Below are 19,652 nucleotides of genomic sequence, written 5' to 3'. Positions count from 1 at the left end.
GAGAAATTTTGGAGAATTCAAGGAAAGAAAGATGAAGAATCCAAATATATATTTATTTATTCGGATTTAGGTGGACTTTGCTAATTAATTAAAGATTTTTAGGTATCGTATACCTTTCCCGTCTAATAGAAATTGCATGCGTATTTTGTTAGTAGACATTAATTGGATTAAATGTTTTTTTTCGAAGCAGAAATAAAATATTCATTACTTTAACGTGTACATACATTGGGTGCCGCCACCACCGGACGAGCACAAAAAAAGATTTTTCATCCAGGGGTGGGTGAATTTAATATTCATTAAATGTTTTTTTTTTTTTTTTTTTTTTTTTATGTGTGTTGAGTATGTTCAATTGTTTAAGAGAAACTTAAACTTAACATGATGGTATGGTAGGTATAGCTTTTTCATCCACCATTCCATTATTCTTTATACCTATATGTGTATATATATATACGATACGTGGTGCATAAAAAAGAAAAAAAAGTAGAATGTGTGTATGGGATACACCAACTCACCAAGGATCTGTCAAACAAATGACATTGATATTAGACGAAAGGGCAAACGCCTCTTTAAAACCCCATACGGCCCATACCCAACATTCGGAATCTCAAAAGCCAACATCGGCAAGTAGAAGAAAGAAAGGTGATCCATGATCGGCATCTAACTTGCTCTCTCTTTGCATCCAACATATAATACATATACATAATTTATCATGCAAGTAGACAAATGGGAGGGAAAAAAGAAGAGTTGAACGGCTAAGTATGAAAGAACCAAAAGCGATTGACGATGAACTTTGGTTAAAACAACTAGACTCTTAATCTATCTAAACCAATTCAAATTGTCAACTTGATTCATTATTCCAATATACGCAGAACAGAAAGGAATCGCGAAATTCTGTTAAACAATATACAACCCATGGCAACATCTATAAGTTGTGCTCCAAAATTAACAATATTGTTGTCATAGCTTTGTTCCTCATCACAATTTTTTGGAAAAGGAAATTTTACGAAAAACAAATATTTTGTAAATGGGTCACCATCTGGAGACGATGTTAGATACGAAAACCTTTTGATTGTCCACGTGGAAACGCTTAAAACCACATAGGAAAAATGGGGGCTATTGAGATGAGAACTGGGAAATCGCCACATCCAGAAAGAGGGATCGGTGAAGTTGTTTCTTTAAAATTCTTGAAAGATTCGTTGGATGACCTGGATACTGGAATCTACATTACCATGAAAACCGTCAATTGAAGGGCGACGGGTGCCTGCCTGGGTCATTGAATCAACCGTTCGATCCGGGTCTGATAAATAACACCATGCAAAGGGAAAAAAGAAAAGAAAAAGATGAAAATACGATTAACTTAATAATTATGGTGATTGGTAAAATCCATTAAAAAAAGAAAGGATAAATTACAAACACCTCCCCGTATTATGGGGTCTGTAACAAAGACCTCCTGTAATTTGTTTTGCGACAAGACCCCTGTATTATGACCGTGAGATATAGACCCCTTTCGTTAGTTCTCTGTTGAAGTCTGCCGTTACAATATTTTTTAATTCTCATACAACCCTTCACTGTTCATCTTTGCTGCAGCGGCGGGGGACTTCCGTTGAATTCCTCCCTCTCTCTCCCTCTCTCCCCCAATCTCTCTTCTTCCGCCACCTTCCCAGACTTGCGAGGATTGCAGCAAGGCTGACTCTTGATGCCAACAATGTCCGATCGGCAATCAGAAACAGGATTTCAGTTATCCTGCAAAATTCAGCCCTCATGCTCATTGCTTGCACAGCTGGGTTCATTCTGCAGTGGTGACTTTCCCTTGTCCTCATTGCTGTATTCCCTGTTGTCGTTGCTGCCACCGTTTTGCAGGTAATGGAAAATTCAAATAAATAGATTTCCTGGGCGCGTTCTGCTGAAAATTATATTGTATTGAAACAAAATATGGAATGAACTGTTCCACCTGTTTATTTATGGCCGCAGAAGATGTTCATGAAAGGCTTCTCGGCTGACTTGGAAGCTGCTCAAGGCAACGCAGTTAGCAGGCCAGGCTGTGGCAAATTTCAGAACTGTTGCCGCATTCAATTCAGAGGCAAACAAAGTCTGCCTCTTCTCCTCCAGCCTCGATTCACCCCTGAGACGCTGTTTTTGGAAGGGACAGATTGCTGGAATTTGCTACGGAGTAGCACAATTCTTACTCTTTGCCTCGAATGCCCTTGGATTGTGGTATGCGTCCTGGCTGGTGAAGCAGGGTATCTCTGATTTCTCAAAAAACAATCAAGAGTGTTCATGGTCCTCATGGTGTCTGCCAATGGCGCGGCTGAGACGCTCACTCTCGCTCCTGACTTCATCAAGGGTGGTCGTGCCATCAACCTCCTTGGTCGTAAGACAGAAATTGAACCAGATGACCCTGATTCTTCACCTGCACCGGGCACCGGACAGCCTAAAAGGGGAAGTCGAATTCAAGCATGTCGATTTAGCAGACGTGCAAGTCTTCCAAGACCTCAGCTTACGTGCCCAAGCGGGCAAAACACTCGCCCCTGTTGGTTCAAGTGGGTGTGGCAAGAGCTCTGTTATTGCGCTTGGCATCAAGAGCCAGCCTTGCTGCAATCCTCGCAAGGCTGGGAAGGTGGCGGAAGAAGAGAGATCGGGGAAGAGAGAGGGAGGATTTCAACGGAAATCCGCCGCCACTGCAGCAGCAGCTTCGTGTATGTGAGGTCAGGGAAAATAAACAGTGAAGGATAGTATGGGAATTAAAAAATATTATAACTATGAATTTCAACGGAAGACTAACCGAAGCGGGTTTTTGTCTCACAATCATAATACATAATACAGGGGCTTTGTGGCAAAACAAAATATAGGGGCCTTTGTCACAAACCCTATAGTACGGGGGGGTGTTTGTAATAGCTAAAAAGAGAAGGCAAAAGAACCTCTAAGTGAGGGGTGAGGAGTATGTATAAAGAATTAAAGAATGGTATATATGTTGATGTTGTGGAAAGATATAAAAAGGATGGAGTTGATGATGTACATGTCCACCAAGAAGCTTGGAATTTGTCGTTGTTAGCTCAATTCAATGCATGCAACTTGATAAAGGAAAAGAAATTGAAAGAGAACGGAGGTGGAATCCGCGTCACACATAATTGTATCTGTTCAACAACGCAAAACCAGGCAATAGAGGATAGAGGAGGAGAGAGAGAGAGAGAGAGAGAGAGAGAGAGAGAGCGCTGTACAGCCAAGCACCACCACCAAAATACCCCAAAATTCCTGTTTGTTTCTCAATTTTCATCATTATCATAACAAAAGAAAGAGACGGATGACAATGACAAGGAGATGCCAATGACAAGGAGATGCCAATTTCACGAACCTCTACGGCTCTACCACTTTTGTTTTTCCTTTCCTGGTTATATATCTACTTCTCTTCTATGGGTAATGGGCGAGACTCGAGAGCACTAGCGGGGTCAAATTTTTCTAATACCTCCAACCGACCCTCCTCTCCTTGGGGACCTCCCTATTATCTCTCACTAGTCACTAATTACGAGAACATCAATCTCTCTATCTCCGGACTGGACGCATGGTGAATATTCGTATGGATCTGCGTCATCTAGCAGATGGGGCCCTTATCTTGTTTGATCAAACAACCTGATGTCGTTTCATCCAGGCGCAGAGGTACGAATACAATGATGCAAACTCCACAAGATCCAAAACAGAAACGAAAAACAAAGACATAAAAATTCTCACACACACACACACACCGGAGTACCAGAGCAGACCAGACGGCCAAGACAAAAAATCAAATTAGATTTTTATAGCAGATGTGCATTTACCATATACTTACATTTGTTCTGTTGTTGCGTAGGGAAATGGAAAACTCAGCTACCTCCTACCTGTGACCTGTGCTGTATAAAGTAACCTAATCAGCAGCTTGGGCCTTGGCCTGCCTTAATAATAGTTAATAGTTAAACGGAATAAAATGAAGGAAAAAATAAAAAAACAAGGAATCAAGAGTGAGGAGGGAGGGAGGGAGATTGGAGAAGGTTCCGTGGGGTCCACGTCAAATGCGGCGAGGCGCAGCTATGCCCATGCAGCGAACCAACCAGTGGATTTCCTATTTATTATTGATCACTTTTTCTTTTGCATATTTTACCCATTATTGTGATTAAGAAAATCATCTTTCTACACTTAATAACTTTACTTGTTATTATATATATATATATATATATATATATATATTCCACATCCAGGGCAGTATTTTATATTAATACAATCAGTAAGGGAGGGTGACGTGGATCCTATCACCCCCGATGGAGGCTGCCCCAACTGGCGACTGCGGCAGCCCGAGTCTCCGACAAGTGAAGGAAGAAACTTGACAGGGGAGATAAACCGAGCACGTAAACCGAAGCTGACATGCGCCGTACCCCCGCCTCCCTCTCTCGCTCCTCGCTTCGCTTGCCTCTTGGTGAGTGAGTGAGGCTCCGCGCAGAGAGAGATTTGCATCGTCGTTCTTGGGACCCATCGCTTCTCATTACCCCTCACCGTTCTTAAGAGCCAGATTCCCTCTTTAAGGTTTTCGACACTTGTTCATCACAAGGGACCTCCCTTCTCTTTCTCTTTCTCCTGCTTTCACAAAGGAACAAAACTTCTCCAACCCTACGGCGACGACCGACCTTCCCTTGCATTATTTATGAATTGCCTGTGTATATTACTTATTTTTTAATGGGTTAACATGGTTTCATTTTTAGATAACTAGGAGAAGGAAAAGGTTTCGCAGAAACAGATTACCGGACTTTTTTTTTCCGGTTTAGTGGTTTATGATCTCTAAAATTGAAAATTTCCTTAAATTCGGATATTTCACATTTTCGTATGAATTCGGTTAAGTCAAAACAATCTTTAAACGCATAATAGTATTTGTTAACCCGGAGGATTCATCACTAATTGCACAACTTAATTTGAAGAGTTCAAAAAAAAAAAAAAAGCAATTTTTATTCATAACCTCCCTTCTCCCCAAAAACATCACCGGCAGACTCATCTCTCTCTCCCCTCCCAAAAAAGAGAAATCCTTTGCCGGATAGTTACAAAACCTCGCCGGATTTCAAAACCGGGACTTCACAAAGCACCAAGACAAAAAAGATTACAGGAACGAGCTCATATAAATGTCGATTCCCCCGCAAGTTAGACAACAACCAGAAGTCTCATGTCTCGTTTTATCAAACAAACAAATTCAGAAGCTTTCGCTCTCCGCTTCGTGTCTGATCCGCAACAGCTTCGCTGTCGAAACTCGTCGTTACCGATTCTTCCGAATTCATGGATGGACTCACAGGCCGGCGCTTCTCTTTCACGTACATCATTCCTCCTCTTCCTCCAGTTGCCACTCTTTTCGGTAACCCAGGCATCAGGGACAGATCGAGATCGCCCGGCTGTAGGTTTGGCGCCGCCAGCTCATGAAGGCCCCTTCGCTTCAGCGCCCTCGATCGCGAGCAAAGATCACGAGGCGGTTGCTGCTTATCGGCGTTGTCACACGGCACTTCCACCTCGGAAGCTTCGTCGGTATCATGCATCAGAGTTCCGGCCAAAAAATCCGTCATGGGTCGCAGAGTGCCCCCGCGGAGGACGGTTTCAACAGCCGATTGGCATACGTGCCAGTTCCCAGTCCAAAGAAGTCCCACGGCTCCGCTCACAGGATTGACCGTGCGACCACACGCCTCGTATAGGAGAGACTGGAAGAGAGCTGGAAGAAACATGCATTAACGATTCATCAGTCGAAATAACAAAAAATATTAAAAATAAATGAGAGCTATCCAAGGGTTTTAGAGAACAAGAGCACGAAGAAAAGGTGACTAGACTATTTCTCTCTATTTTTTTCTTAATTTGTTTAGATGAAGTGTTTGTTCTTACCAGGTCTCTGGTTTTCCGGTACAGCAGAAATGAAGGACATGAGACCGGCACGGCCAAAAAACTTGGCTACAAAAACAGTAGCATGGCCTTGGGCTTCCGGATTCTCGATCCACTGAAGGCAGTGACGAAGGACGCAAGACTCGCTGCATCCCTTTCGAAGAACTCGACAGCCATTGCAACTCATCTCTTGTTGATCATGAACCAACTTCAGTGAGGTTGGGGCGACGAGAAGGATGGGATTTTCAGGAGATATCTTCGTTCAGAAGCAAGAGAGAAGAAACGGAGAGAAAATCGAGGGGTTGAAAGTTGAAAGGTGTGGAAGAGGGAGAGGTGTGGACTTTATATGTGAACGTGAGTGGAGGATGATTACTGATGACTGATGAGGGAGAGCTTTGCCGGGGCCGTGTTTTTGCGTTTTTTTAGAGAGAGAGAAAAAAAACCGACTAACCTAAGTACCTAACCTGAGTGGAGGGAGGGTTTGGTCTGGTTAGTTTTTTATTTCTGGTTTTGGGCAGTCTGTTTCCAAAGTTTCTTTATTAAATAGAATTTAGTGGATAGAAAATGAAGCAAAAGGAAGAGGGGAGATTAGGTTCCAAACTCCTGGGCGCGAGCGGCTCCGTGTTTCCGCGAATGCACGTTCCTCCGCCGTTGGATTCCATAAATAAAAAAAGAGAAAAACACTGCGTAATCAACCCCTCTTTTTTTCCACTCCCCTTATTCAACTGTCCTTTTTCTCCCTTTACTTTTACTTACTTCCCTTCACCGCCTCGAAGAGAGAGAGAGAGAGAGAGGAGATGTCGTGTTGGTGTCGTCCACCACTTCTCACTTGATTTTGCTTTGCTGTGGCTATGGTCAGTATGGTGTATTGTATAGTTAGCCAAAAACAGAAACAATGTCTACGTACAGCATTTACATATCTGTGATGGGTGTAGCATGGCCCCATCACCCATGGGCGTCTCTCTGAAGTCTGATCTAGAATCTGAAACACAAAAACACTTGTAGTCCTGATTCCTAAAAGCAGGTGGTATCCATATTAATACACTATTCACCACAAGCCGCCTCTATTTTTGGATATTTTTCCAGCTCTTTGGGTTGATAATGGACACTACGGGACGCCGTGGACGTGCGGTGTGTAGTACAACGTAACGTAGTGGTCCATATATGTCCACCATCTTCTAATTCCTAAGTCTAAAAGTCTAAACAACCTGTCCTGTCCACATGCCAAAGTAACCGATACTGCTCTGTCTGTGCTCCTTACCATGACATCCACCCTTCCTTAATTCTGTACACGTGGAATTCCTACATTTCACGCATTTTCTTGGGAATACAATTTTTCCTTTCTTGTGGCTTCTGGGTCCCGTTTTAGAATCTCATCACCAACTTTCAACCCATTTTTTTCAATCCGCCATTGACCTGCTTGGTCAAATTGTCCGGTCATGATTTTGTGTTCTGTTTTCTTAAAATCCAACGATTAGTTAAAATCTGTTGATCTAATAAAAAAATCATTCCATCCGTGTGGTTGGACCATTGAACCATTTTACTCGGTGAAGGGGTCACAGGTTGCATATTAGAAGTGTACGTTAATTTTTGAAGGCCATAACTTAAATGTATTCGAATATTTCATTGGATGATCTTCCTTTTTTTTTGTTTTGGATAATTTTTTAAATATATGCATTCCAAAGAGTTGTAGATGCTTTGCCCACTATTTTTGAAAAAAAAAAGTTTTGACCTCAAATTATACTTTTTGATATTTTTATAAATTAAAAATTAAAAATAGAATTTTTTTTATAAACTATGCATATATTACATAAAAGATATTATTATACATTATTTATTATTTATTGATAAGAATAATAAAGTAAGCAGTGAATAGTTTTCATAAGTAAAAGTGATTTGACCTCCGAAATGGTTTTAAAAGAATTGATTTGAACAGTGAAGAAATAAGAATAATAAAGTAAGGAGTGAATAGGTTTCCTAAGTAAGAAAAGTGAATTAGTAATTTGGTTTGGGTTTGTATGTAAAAAGTAAAAAGAAAAAATAAAAAAAAGAAAGGGTGGAGCCGGAGGGGTTGAATTGGATAAGCGCACATGCACTGAACGACAAGCGGAAGACCATGGGTGATGGTGGAGAGCAAAGAAGATTCTAATGGATAATGGTTTAATAGAGTGGAGTCAGTCCGAATCGGCTCCCCACGGACCGCACGCCCCGCAGCACACCTCGGCGTGTATTATTAGGAACATCTCCAGTAAATGCTCCCAATGCACCGTTGGGATGTACTGTAGGGACCCAATGTGATGACGAATGGAGGAGCCAGTCAGAGCAGGCCCAGTATGGTAAGGTAAAGAGAGAGAGAGAGAGAGATTTCAAAGTTGATGGGCTGTAGCCCCTTTTCAGTAAATCACTTTTGTGTGCAAGTGGATAATCTCCCCACGACGCGGTGACTGTTCTTGAAGGGCCTGGGCCCAACTTTGTTGCTCCATGAGCCTACCCACTCAAGAAAAAAAAAGCATTAAGCAATTAAAAATACAAATTTCAGAACGGTTCTAGATGTTAGCCTTATCTTGATGAAATATTACATTACATTGTAATAGGCATTGCCAAGTAATCAAACAAGGTGAAAATTTTATAGAATGACAACTAAATAATAAAAACAGGTTTCCCCTTCTTATCCTAAAAACAGGAATTTCGCACGTAACAGAACTCTTTATGGAGATGATGAAGAATTGAAATTTTGTTTAGTTTTTATTAAAAAGAGAGGTTGTTCATGGTGGTGGTAGCTAGTGGTAATAGTAGTTAGGTGCCCTTGATTTATGTTCTGGCCGACAAAAAGGACCTAGTTGTTTGAATGCATAAGATTTCCCAACTGGGCTCCTTTGATTTTTGATTTTGGGATGAATGCGAATATTACCAGCTGCTTTCATACAACCAAAAGGCCCACGCTCTGAACTTGTGCTAATATCCGTACAATGAGAATGAGTGATCATAAGTTACTTCGTTTCAATAACCTCTCATTCCCGAACGAAATTTACAAGTCTCTGTAATTTTCCTGGAAGCCCATCAATTAGGATTCAGGGTCTTCTTCAGATTTAAAAGAAAAAAAAAAAAAAAAAAACGTGGGGGGAGAATGGATGGAAGGACAATTAATATGCGAGTGCGACCAATACGGACCCTTCATCAGACAGAATAACATAAAACCTGATTCACGATACAAATTTTTGGGCGAGAAATATCTCATTCAATTCAGTCACTAATTGGGTATGATGGGAGAAAGTATACAAATCATGCATCGATCTAAAACCCGCCAAGGAAGGAAGCCGAGTCAATGAGGGAGTAGAGAGAGAATTGCGTCTGCTCTCCTCTCTGTAAGTCTGTATTTGTCTGTGGAAGAAGGGGGTAGAGTACGGCACCCGTGACAGGAGCTTCGTTTGTCTTTTAGTCTCCGCAGACGTGGCGTTTTTATCCATTTAAAGTTGTAATCAAAACAAGTCCACCACTCCACCGGTAAGTCTAATAAGAGAAAGAAGGATAAGAAGAGAGAGTATTTGTGTTTTCTATCTGCTACGTTAATCAACATCAACTGTCATTCAATTACGAAAAGCACCCAACTGTCCTTATTTGGTACACGTACTCCCATTTGTGATTTGTTGTTGTTTGTTGTTTGTCGATCGATCGAGAGAGTCCAAGTGATAATAACCCTCGCACAAAGACGTACCTCAGCCATAGTGCTGAAATCCATATATAAATGGGTCGGTTTACCGTTTACGTACTGTGGTCGTGATTGTATTAAGGTTTTGCTTGTTAATTACTCAGGTAATTAAGGGTTAATCTATGAATTGATCGCAGAAAAAACAAATCACTTCCAACAACGGAAGCAGGTGACCTGATATATATGCAAGTAATTAGGATCAACGTTAAGAGGGAGATGATGGTTGATAATTATTTGATGTGTTCTCTTGTAGCAATTTTTCGAGGTTTAAAACAAGCAAGGAGTGATCATGGACATTAATTGTTTAATGTTAAATCAATATTAATTAAATCGTTTCTAGCTTTGCATGCCCAGGATTCCTTAAAATAAAAAATAAAACTAATAGATGATTACAATGGGCTGTTCTAAAACCATGGCTCTAATTCTACTAATTAGTCCAATTATGTACCATATAAAAACATCAATTCGCAGTTTGTGGACCACTTATATATAAGCTCCTGAGTCTCTGCACTAAACTAAATAACATACTTTTCTTCCACCATGCACCAAAACTTTAATAAGAAAAAGAAAATATCATCGATCGAAGACCATGCATGAATTATTTGATGCAGTTGCCAGTTTTTAGCTTCAGTTGGACTACATGCCATGCATCCATTTTCCAGTGTGCTGTTTTTGTATTTTAATTAATCTGGCTTGTTTGTTTCTTAAGTTAGCAGCTCTCTCCCACAATTCACAATTCACAATTCACAAACTAGCCATGCTGTCGAGCAAATGATGATGCTGATTCAATGCTGGATCAACAAACAAACACATTTTTATTAGAACTAACTAAATAAATTAATCAGCTAGCGCATTACCCTTGTTAATTAGTTTTCAACTTAATAAATGAAATGCTAAACAATAGCACGATTATATAGAAACATTTTTTTTTTCTTCCAATTGCCATTTAGTATGCAGGTAGGTGGAACAGGAACTAGAATACGTCACTCCATTTGTAATGTATTTGTTAGGTTGGGCTAGGGGTATTCACTATTCACTCTTCAGTATTCATCATCGATCAGTTGCTAGTTTCAGCCGCAGTTGAACGAGTGTGCTGTGTGTGGTAAAAATATATATATATACAAGAACGCACTACATATGTTTGCAATTTTCCATGTCTAATAAGTAGAACTGAGACCTATTCATGGGCCGAGTGGCTCAATGGATTGGCTTGGCTCGGCCCTTTCTAAGTTGGGCTTGGACATGGTTTTAGGCTGTGGGATTGGGCTCAGGTTCAGGCTTACAACACTAGGCCCGACTTTTTTTTTAGGCTGGGCTTAGGCATTCTCAAAAAAGCTCGACCTGTGCCCAAGTCTAACTTAATAATATATATTAAATAATAAAAAATATTTTATTTAATAAATATATATATATATGTATAATATTTTTTCTTTGTTTCTTATCTCTTTTTTTTTTTAAGAAATAGTGAGATCTTTTATTACTTTTGGGTTTTGAGAATTATTAATATAAATAAAACATTTTTATTAAATAAAAAGAAAAAAATTATTTTTAAATTTCTGGCTGGAGCTGGACTTAGGCCCAATAGTTAGGTTGGGCTTGGACTCAAAACCTAAGCCCGAATGGTCGAGCTGAACTCTAATTCGGACTTGGGACTGAATATATTGTATATTATAAAACCTGAACCGTGAAAGCCAACCCTGCACTGCACAACTTTACCCTGCATTAATTCAGAGATTGATGCCTGTTAATTTCTAAACAGAGGAATACATGAATTATATATGGCTAAAACTAAAACTGTTATCTTAATTTGCCGTTGCCGACAATTCCAATATTCCATCGCTTTCGCGTGGCAGACAAAAATTCACTCACGGGCCCAATCAAAGTAGTCCCTCCCAGTCCCAGGCTCCTGCACTTTGAATTGAACGTCGGACGTCGCTTAGGCTATATTCTCATCCTCCTGAAATAAAAACTATATAAAACATACAAATCAAATTGAAACTTCGGTCAGTCACGCGCACATATAAAAACAAACATTCGAATTGTCGTGAAATGCCGGCAGAGTCTTCAAGATTCCCTTAGGTGGGTCCTCCGTCCTCGCCTCGGTAACAACGCAGGTTTAAGTGTTTAACGACCAAATGAGAAGCACATCTGCGTTCCAAATTAAAAGAAAGATATTAGGTATCACATTCAGGTGATAAAACATATATCTTTTAGCTTTCAGCTTCACTAATGGTGATCTCACAAGCGGACAAAATATACGGCCTGGCCTTCCTCCAACTTCTAACTCATATCCAACTCATTACTTTTGGGCTTAATCCACTTCATTCGTACGCATTACACAATTTTTTGCATTTTACACTGCTTCTGAGTCAGAAAAAAAAAAAAAAATAATCCCAACCCAAGCCTGTCCATGCAAGTTCCACCACCCCTTAGCCCTTACAAAAAAAAAAAAAAAAAAAAAGGAAAAACAAATAACAATGGAGCGTTAAAAGGTATGTCCTCTCTGTTAGTGATTTCATGGATTGGGTGAGGGTTATAGTTGGGAGTTCACCAAATCGGATTGGGTTAGAATTGACCCTAACCCAACCTGACTAGTTGCATCCTAAGGATAGGTTTCGATACCAATTTCAGCTTAATAATATACCCCCAGTCACCGAGGTAAATTTGAGGTAGAGCTGCAAATTAATGAATCATATCAAAGCTGGAAGAATTATATCCCAATCCAGGATATTTGAATTCGATCCAACATTGGAGTGCAAATGAGATACCGAATTTGACGGGTTTATGCAGTATCAAGCCCAGGCCTCTTAAAATTTTATCAAATCCTCAATCCAAGCCCGCCCAAGTTGCACACTTGCAACCCCTAATTCAATATCTAATAATTATGTGAAATATTGACGTAGATCCAAATTCCAGTCATTTACGTCCACCCACCCCATACTAATGCATGTCAAGTGAAACTCAATATCCCATGCAAAATTAGCATAAATCTACAATTATTTTTTGTAATAAATCTGCAAAATTAAATATTGAGGGAAAACTGTATATCGTAAATACAAAGAAACATCAAACACGTTACGTTTGTCAAGATCCCAAATCTCATTTAATCCATCTGTTTACCAAAAAGTATATCCCACTTAATCATAAAAACTTTAAATTAACATTCTAATTATTGTCTAATGGCCAAAATACAGACATAATCAAATCAGATTCCAACACATATACAATGGAGTAAGATTAAAACAGACCTAGAGAAACTGCCACTTAAAGCATCAACTAAGACAACATAACCCAAGTCGTTGTGAAAATCTCTCTCCTCCAGCCAGTCTGCTGCTTGGTTCCCTTCTCTGTGAACTGTGAACGTGCATATAAGTGACTTGGACTCCTTCTCTTGCCAGCAGCCTCAACACCTCCGAGCTGTTTACTATGCATTGGCCTCAATCCAACTTTGGAAAAATATTGTTTTTATCAAGTTGATTTCTCAGAACTTCCCAACAACTTTTCTTCACCAACCAAAATTATATATGTAACAAAACAGACAAAATGCACTAGTGTTTGGATCTGATTTTTAAGGGCCCATTGGTTACAAACCTTTTAAGTATGACATGGCTAGGTACATGGCAGATTATGGGCCTTAAACAATGTTACACATCTTCTAGCCCAAGGGCCGCCTATAACCAATTACCTTAATTTTAGTTTTCTGGCACTTCATAGAAGAATTGGTTCATACAGATGTTAGGGTTCCTGGTGTCTTCAGGTCTGCAGCATGGAATTCAAATATTGGAAGGAGGGAAACAGAGGTAAAGGGAATTAAGCCATCAATACAGGACTGCAGCACGGAATTCAAATACATAGTGGAATGGGGAACCTCACATACCCCATGCATGAAAAACAGTTTTTCCCAGTGAAACTCCAAACAGCAAATCATCTTCTTCTTCCTTCCCTTTCTTCTCTTTCTACTAGATCTGTACCACTCAAGGAGAAAGGAGGACTTATGAAACAACAAAGTCCAGTGATGATGATTTCCACTACTCTAAGTGTGGGGGAAAAAGTGACAAATAAAAGGGATATTCCAACACAAACCAAATGAAAGAATGACAGAGGAAAAAAAAACATATTTATTCATGGAAATTGCTTCTGCAATGCATATGAAGAATATTCTTAAGGTGAACATATTGATTTTCAACCGACTTATATTGGTTATCCAGTTACATTTTTTTTACTAAGAAAAGTGTTAAATTAGGAACGATGGAAGAGAAAAAAAAAAGTACTGAAACTCTATTTAACGAAGGATAGGGTCCTTGAAAGAGTGCAATGATAGAACGAACGGGATTCATGTAGCCAACTCCAACTAGTTGGCATAAGTTGTTTCCGTGGATTTCAGATGACTGAGCCTAACGCTACAAATGTGTTGCTATAACACCACGCTGGGTCTATTCAAACAAACAAAATTCCATCTATCTAAGGCATTGCACAGGTAATCCGATCTATCACAAATATTTTTGGACAAATAAAGATCAATACATGCCTGACTAAACTACCCCGAACCGACAAAAAAAAATTTAAATTATGACCAACAAGAAACATATTCTAGCATATCAATAGGATTGGTTCAAACCAACGCATGAATATATAACCAACAAGAGTAGTGTAATTATGTTGTAAAAGTATTTAAGTGTTTATGTACCATGTCATGGTTCTAGCATTATCAACCTTATGCGACAAATCGCAGTTTGTGTACTTGGAACTGCAATACAAAAAAAAAAAGTACATATCCGGCAAAATAACAAAAGAAATTCAGCAATGACTAACAATGTTCTTTAAACCCTGAAAGTTTTGAAATGTCTGTAAATTAAAAATAAGCAAACGAAGCAGCAAGAAAGCTATGAGAATTTTTTTTTAAGCTGTGAGAAGTTGAGAAGCATGGATCCTCCCCGTTCGAAGTTTCTCGATTTTTGGATAAATTACAACTACCCCCATGAGTGACAAATGACCATCATTCCTCTCAACTTCCATTTGCCATAAATACCCCTGAACTTCCACTTTTCGATAAATATGCCCTCCGATATGATTCCATCGGTTAAATTCGGCGTCATTTAGCAAGTATTTTTCCATGGCCAATATATGAACCATCTATCCGAGGGCTGGTTCATTGGTGTGTTAGCTGGTTTGTTTTAGTATTGGTCTGGGATCAAATTCTGCAATCAGCATTTTAAGGTTATGTTTGGTTTGAAGAAAAAGGTAAGAAAAGGAAGGGAAAGACAGGTAAACCAATAAAAGGATTGTAAAGGTTTTCCTACCTTTCCCTATATTTTCCTTCAAACCAAACATAACCTAAGGGAAAAAAGGGTCAAGGTGAAGTTATTAATGGTATATAGCACCCAAAATAAAAAAAAAAAATGGGCCAATATATGTTTTGAGTTTTTGGGGTTTTTGTCTTTAAATTAGTTTTCTAAATATAACATTGAATTGAAGCCCTTTTGGTTGCTCCAATAGATCCTTACAAAATTTTGACTGAATTTAATGTTCAAATGAAATGGTAGATGTTTCTTTCTGATAGATATAAATTTATGATTTTGTTTTTTTTATTTATTAATTAGAGAAATTAGTAGAAATTTTTTTATACTTCAATATGCTGAGAGACATTCATATTAGTGAAATAAACCTAAACTTTTTAAAAGCTTTTTTTTTATGCAAAGGAATGATTGTTGTTATTTTAGCTGATTTTATTTGGAAAAATATGGAGGTGTTTTACAGTTTTAGCCTTTTAGGTTGATTTGGGTTTAAGAGAAAAGAGCAATAAAAAAGTATGAAAAGTTTAGATGAGCAATTTAGTGATTTAATGCATTCCGTCATCAAATTTAATGGTTGGGGACATTTGTGGCAAAGTAAAGGTTTAGGAGAGCATTGTCGCGAATGAAAGTTCATGGGATATTGTCATTAGCCCCATAATAGAAGAAGGTCTTTGTGAGCTACCTAAGCTGCAGTGGTTCCACTTCCACTCAGACCTCCAGGGTGACACCTGCCAAGGTAAAAAAACACCGTTTCATTGACCACAAGTAACCATTTGTCATTGATTTTGACAAAAAAACTCTCTCACTCAAAGTGGCGCATGACCCAATTTCTTAGCAATTTCCTTCCCCATTTATCTTGCTCCCAACCTGAAGGAAAAATTTTGATGATTGCTTCTTCCCCTCTATTTTTATTGGCTCATCAACTCAATATAGAGACGCGAAGGATCAATGAGAAGTTTGACTCTCCATTGGTCATTTAACCTATTCGGCGTTGGATGAATTGTCCCAATATATGTTTGTTATTATCATTTCTGTAAAAAAAAGAATTTTTCATGTGATATTGTATTTTTCATTTAAAAGAGTGAAGGGAAAAAAAATGTTGTTTAGATGTCTCCATCATGGTTTAAAAAAATGACCCAGAAATGGAAACATTTTCACCACTGGTTTTCGAGTTGATGGTTCAAACGAATGGTCCATTCTGACAGTAAAAATGAAAAAAATAAAAAATAAAAAACGGCCAAAACTTTTGAACAGGTTGATGGGTAGACGATTCAATAGCTTGGGTCAATGGTTTGACCGTTCGATTTGAATGAATGGCTCGTTCTAAAAATAAAAATAAAAAATAATTAAAAAATAATTAAAAATAAAAAATGGCCAAAATTGTTGAACGGGTCAATGGTTCAACTGCTCGGGTCAATGGGTCATTGACCGATTCATCGATTTTTTGCTAGGAACCAGGTTTAGGGTAAAATGGAACCAGTTGCCTAGACGGCTCCTAGGCCAAATGGTCCGACCATCTGGGTCAATGGCAGTTTGAAAACCATGGTCCCCCTCCCCCAAAACAAAAACATAAACCCACAAAACCCACAAATCCCTAGTTACAAAACTTTCATTCGTCAGTGCTATTAGGGCCCCATTTGCTTTTCAATAAGTTGCTTACCCAAGTAAATGCAGTTACTTGGGTAAATTTTTCTTGGAAAACACTTTACCTATGTAAGTGTATTTACCCAAGTTCTTTTATTTCCCAAGTAAAAAGAAAATGACAATTTTAACCATAAAAATCCATTATTAAATGGGGCATTTTTGTCCCATTTAAGTATTGGAATTTTTCCACCATGTGGGAAAGTTATTTATCCACCTAAGAGGGTATGTGGTACCCAGAAAAATAAACATGGTATTCTTGATCAATGGTCGCTGCAGCTTTTGTGCTCTAGTGATATGGACCCATAATATATACGATAATTATCTCTGAGAACCAATGCTATACTATGCTGGAAAGATCATTAATTGTTGCATTCTTGCAACATTGAGGATTAACCACTAGGACTAGGGAGTAGGGATCAATCCACCATGTAATGCAATGGGTAAGTCAGTCCTCGTTTTACCATCACAGGTGGGGTTGGAAGATGCGGATTGATTCTTCTCAACATTGAAGATTACTACTTTGACAAGCACAACTGGTTCTGCGATGGTTGAAGGATTGTTGTCTTCCATTTACATCAAAACCGTTAGCCCTAGCCTACTGGCTTGTCTCTCTTCATCTTCATGTAGTGGCAGATGGGGAGAGTTAAACAGACAAAGCACAGGCTTACAGATCAGAGATGATAGAGACACTAAGATCGAGGGAAAGCAAGTTCCGCCCTCCACTATACAACAATGGATCCTGAAATTTTAAACTCCATTTGCCCCTAAAATAGTAAATTGTAATGAAAGAGACCAAAATATGTTCAAACCCGGTTCTGCACTGCTGTATTGCTCGGAGTATGACTCAATCACACGATTTGTCAAGAGCAAGAGCAGTGGCCCCCTTGCAAAGATAGATTTTGGGTTGAGCATTGCCAAAGGCGAAACGAGCCACAATTTACGACGTCGTCAGACGACGAAAGTAGAGGCGGGAAGCTCAAGCTCCGGTACAAAAAGGAAACCACCCAGGGCTTCGTGAACCATATTTCATATTTGGGTATTCTCGTATTCTGCTTTTGTTTGTGGGAAGAGAATTTAACAGAGGGTTATGAACTTCTAACTCTATTTGATATGCAGGTTAATCCGACATGGCATGTCTAATAAAAAACAGTGTTGTCTATGTGTGGGTTGCAATTCCTGAGAAAATTGTGTCTTTTTTTGTTTGGAAATGTTGTTGCTAGGTAAACGTTTCACAGGGCAACAACAACACTTTCTGCTTGGTATTGATGCTCTATATCTGTTTTTAGCACTGGTACCTATTATATGAAGTCCACATCAGGTCCTCATTAGCAACAATAAGTTCCAAATTGAAAAAACATCGAATTCGGTGTTTCTCCATATCATGCCTTCTCTATTTCTAAGGTGTGGTTTGGAGCACCATTTTTTATGGAAAAATTGGTTCTAAATATATTACTGTTTTCTAAAGCACCGCATTTTCCAATGTGACATTGATGTATCATAATTTTCTGGAGCAATGGCATTGATGCCAAACACCACCTTAGTTGGCAGGGAGCCTTGCACGAGATTTGTTACGGTTAGGAAAATTGAGGCAAAAGGAGCCATGACACTCTTCATTGAACCAATTAAATCCATATCCAACTCAAATGTTTTTTTTTTTTTTTGCTTAGTTGGTTTAAACCAAATTCAAGTTACACCCCCAATGAGAGTCGCTCAATTTTGCATTTTAAATTTAAATAGATTGAAATTTGGATTATGGCTGGATGAAATTTAAATTCATGATTTCAACTTCAACTAAAAAAACAAAAACCAAAAACCGTCCATTGATCTCCTTTTTCTTCATACTTACCTTGCCCCCTTCTTTTCTATTTGATGAATCACTATGTTCGTGCATTAACTATGATATCTGAAAAACTCTTCCCCTATCATATCTTTTCCGCATCATAGATTTTCCCCTATATTCACATATTGTTTGATTTGGGAAACCAAATCTTACTAAGTTAGGGTCCTATTTTTATGGGAAAGTGGAGAGAATAGAGGAGAGTTGGAGGAGTTCGCATTTCCGCCCCACAATGCCCCATAGCACATCCTTGACATGTATTGGGAACATCTCCCGATGATAGTACTAGAGCTGATGTTGTCATCATTGGGAGATGTTCCCAATACATGGCGGGGATGTGCTGTGGGGCGTTGTGAGGCAGAAATGTGATTTCCAGTTAGAGATAATTTAAACTTCTAAAGGGTAATATACAGAAACCTCCCTTATGTTTTCTAACAATCATAAAAATCTCCCCTCAAGTTTTACTTTAATAAAAAACTCCTAAATTTTTAGAAAATTCAACATAAACCTCCATTCTGTAACTTTCCCAAACGAAAAATGTTTGATTGATGTATTATTTTCTAAATACCCATTTTACCCTTTTATATATAATTTCACAAAAATTTACTAAAATAACCCTAAAATAGACTTTAACTTGAATAACCTATTTGCTAATTATCACCCTTTTTCTCCTTTTTCAATCTCCCACCCGTGAAGCTCCATCAAGTTCAGACTCATGCCATGGAGATGGAGATAGTGTGCAAACCCGTAGAGGCCGTAAGTCCAAACGCTGCTATAGAGGACTCCGCCATTTGAAGTCTAGATGGCAAAGTTGTATTCTGACAGTTTCTCACGCGTCAATCTCAGAGATTCATGTCTTGGAGAAATTATCCCAACACTCTTTTCTTTTCTTTTTGGAGATCTCCTCAAGCACTTCTTTGATTAAGGTAATCAGGCGAGCCCAATCGTTGTAGAAATCTTGCGGCAATACCCATCCTGTCGTTGATCAGTTGATTCTCGATCTTCCTGAGCATTCCCAAATCAGAGATCTCCTAAAGGAGGCTGGGGTTAGTGTGGCAAGAGTGAAATCAGAAAGTGCTTCCGGTGACACCCATTTTCAGGCACTAGAGACTTGTGTTCGTGACCTTGTTGAGCAAAGTGGGAAGCTAGTAGAGACGAAGAGTGATAAGGATTATAAGAAGAACAAAGAACATTAATCCAGTTTTGATTGGAGATCTTAGTGTGGGTAAGATTGTTGTGGTGGAAGGGTTGGCTCAAAGAATCGTTAGAGATGTACCAAGTTATAGGTTTT

General features: G+C 38.9%; 1 protein-coding gene and 1 long non-coding RNA gene across 2 annotated transcripts; one reads left to right on the top strand and one right to left on the bottom strand.

Moving 5' to 3' along the window:
- Positions 1-1,721: 1,721 nt before the first annotated feature.
- Positions 1,722-4,043, top strand: LOC148850146 (uncharacterized). The gene is made up of 3 exons (XR_016099714.1): positions 1,722-1,860; positions 1,972-3,654; positions 3,845-4,043. It is a non-coding gene; the product is annotated as an uncharacterized LOC148850146 (long non-coding RNA).
- Positions 4,044-4,933: 890 nt separating this feature from the next.
- LOC148850145 (LOB domain-containing protein 37-like) lies at positions 4,934-6,514 on the bottom strand. Its single transcript, XM_088947883.1, has 2 exons — positions 5,881-6,514; positions 4,934-5,713 (listed from the first exon to the last, which is right to left on the bottom strand). Exons 1-2 carry the CDS (start codon positions 6,062-6,064, stop codon positions 5,193-5,195), a joined length of 705 nt encoding a protein of 234 aa, XP_088804009.1. The 5' UTR covers positions 6,065-6,514; the 3' UTR covers positions 4,934-5,192.
- Between the last annotated feature and the right edge of the window lie 13,138 nt (positions 6,515-19,652).

Source organism: Nelumbo lutea, chromosome 5, assembly GCF_056320005.1.
Source record: "Nelumbo lutea isolate HS-2025 chromosome 5, American lotus-T2T, whole genome shotgun sequence".
Taxonomy (NCBI): domain Eukaryota; kingdom Viridiplantae; phylum Streptophyta; class Magnoliopsida; order Proteales; family Nelumbonaceae; genus Nelumbo; species Nelumbo lutea.
Note: the sequence above shows the minus strand (reverse complement) of the source record. Positions and strands in the feature narration are given on the sequence as shown.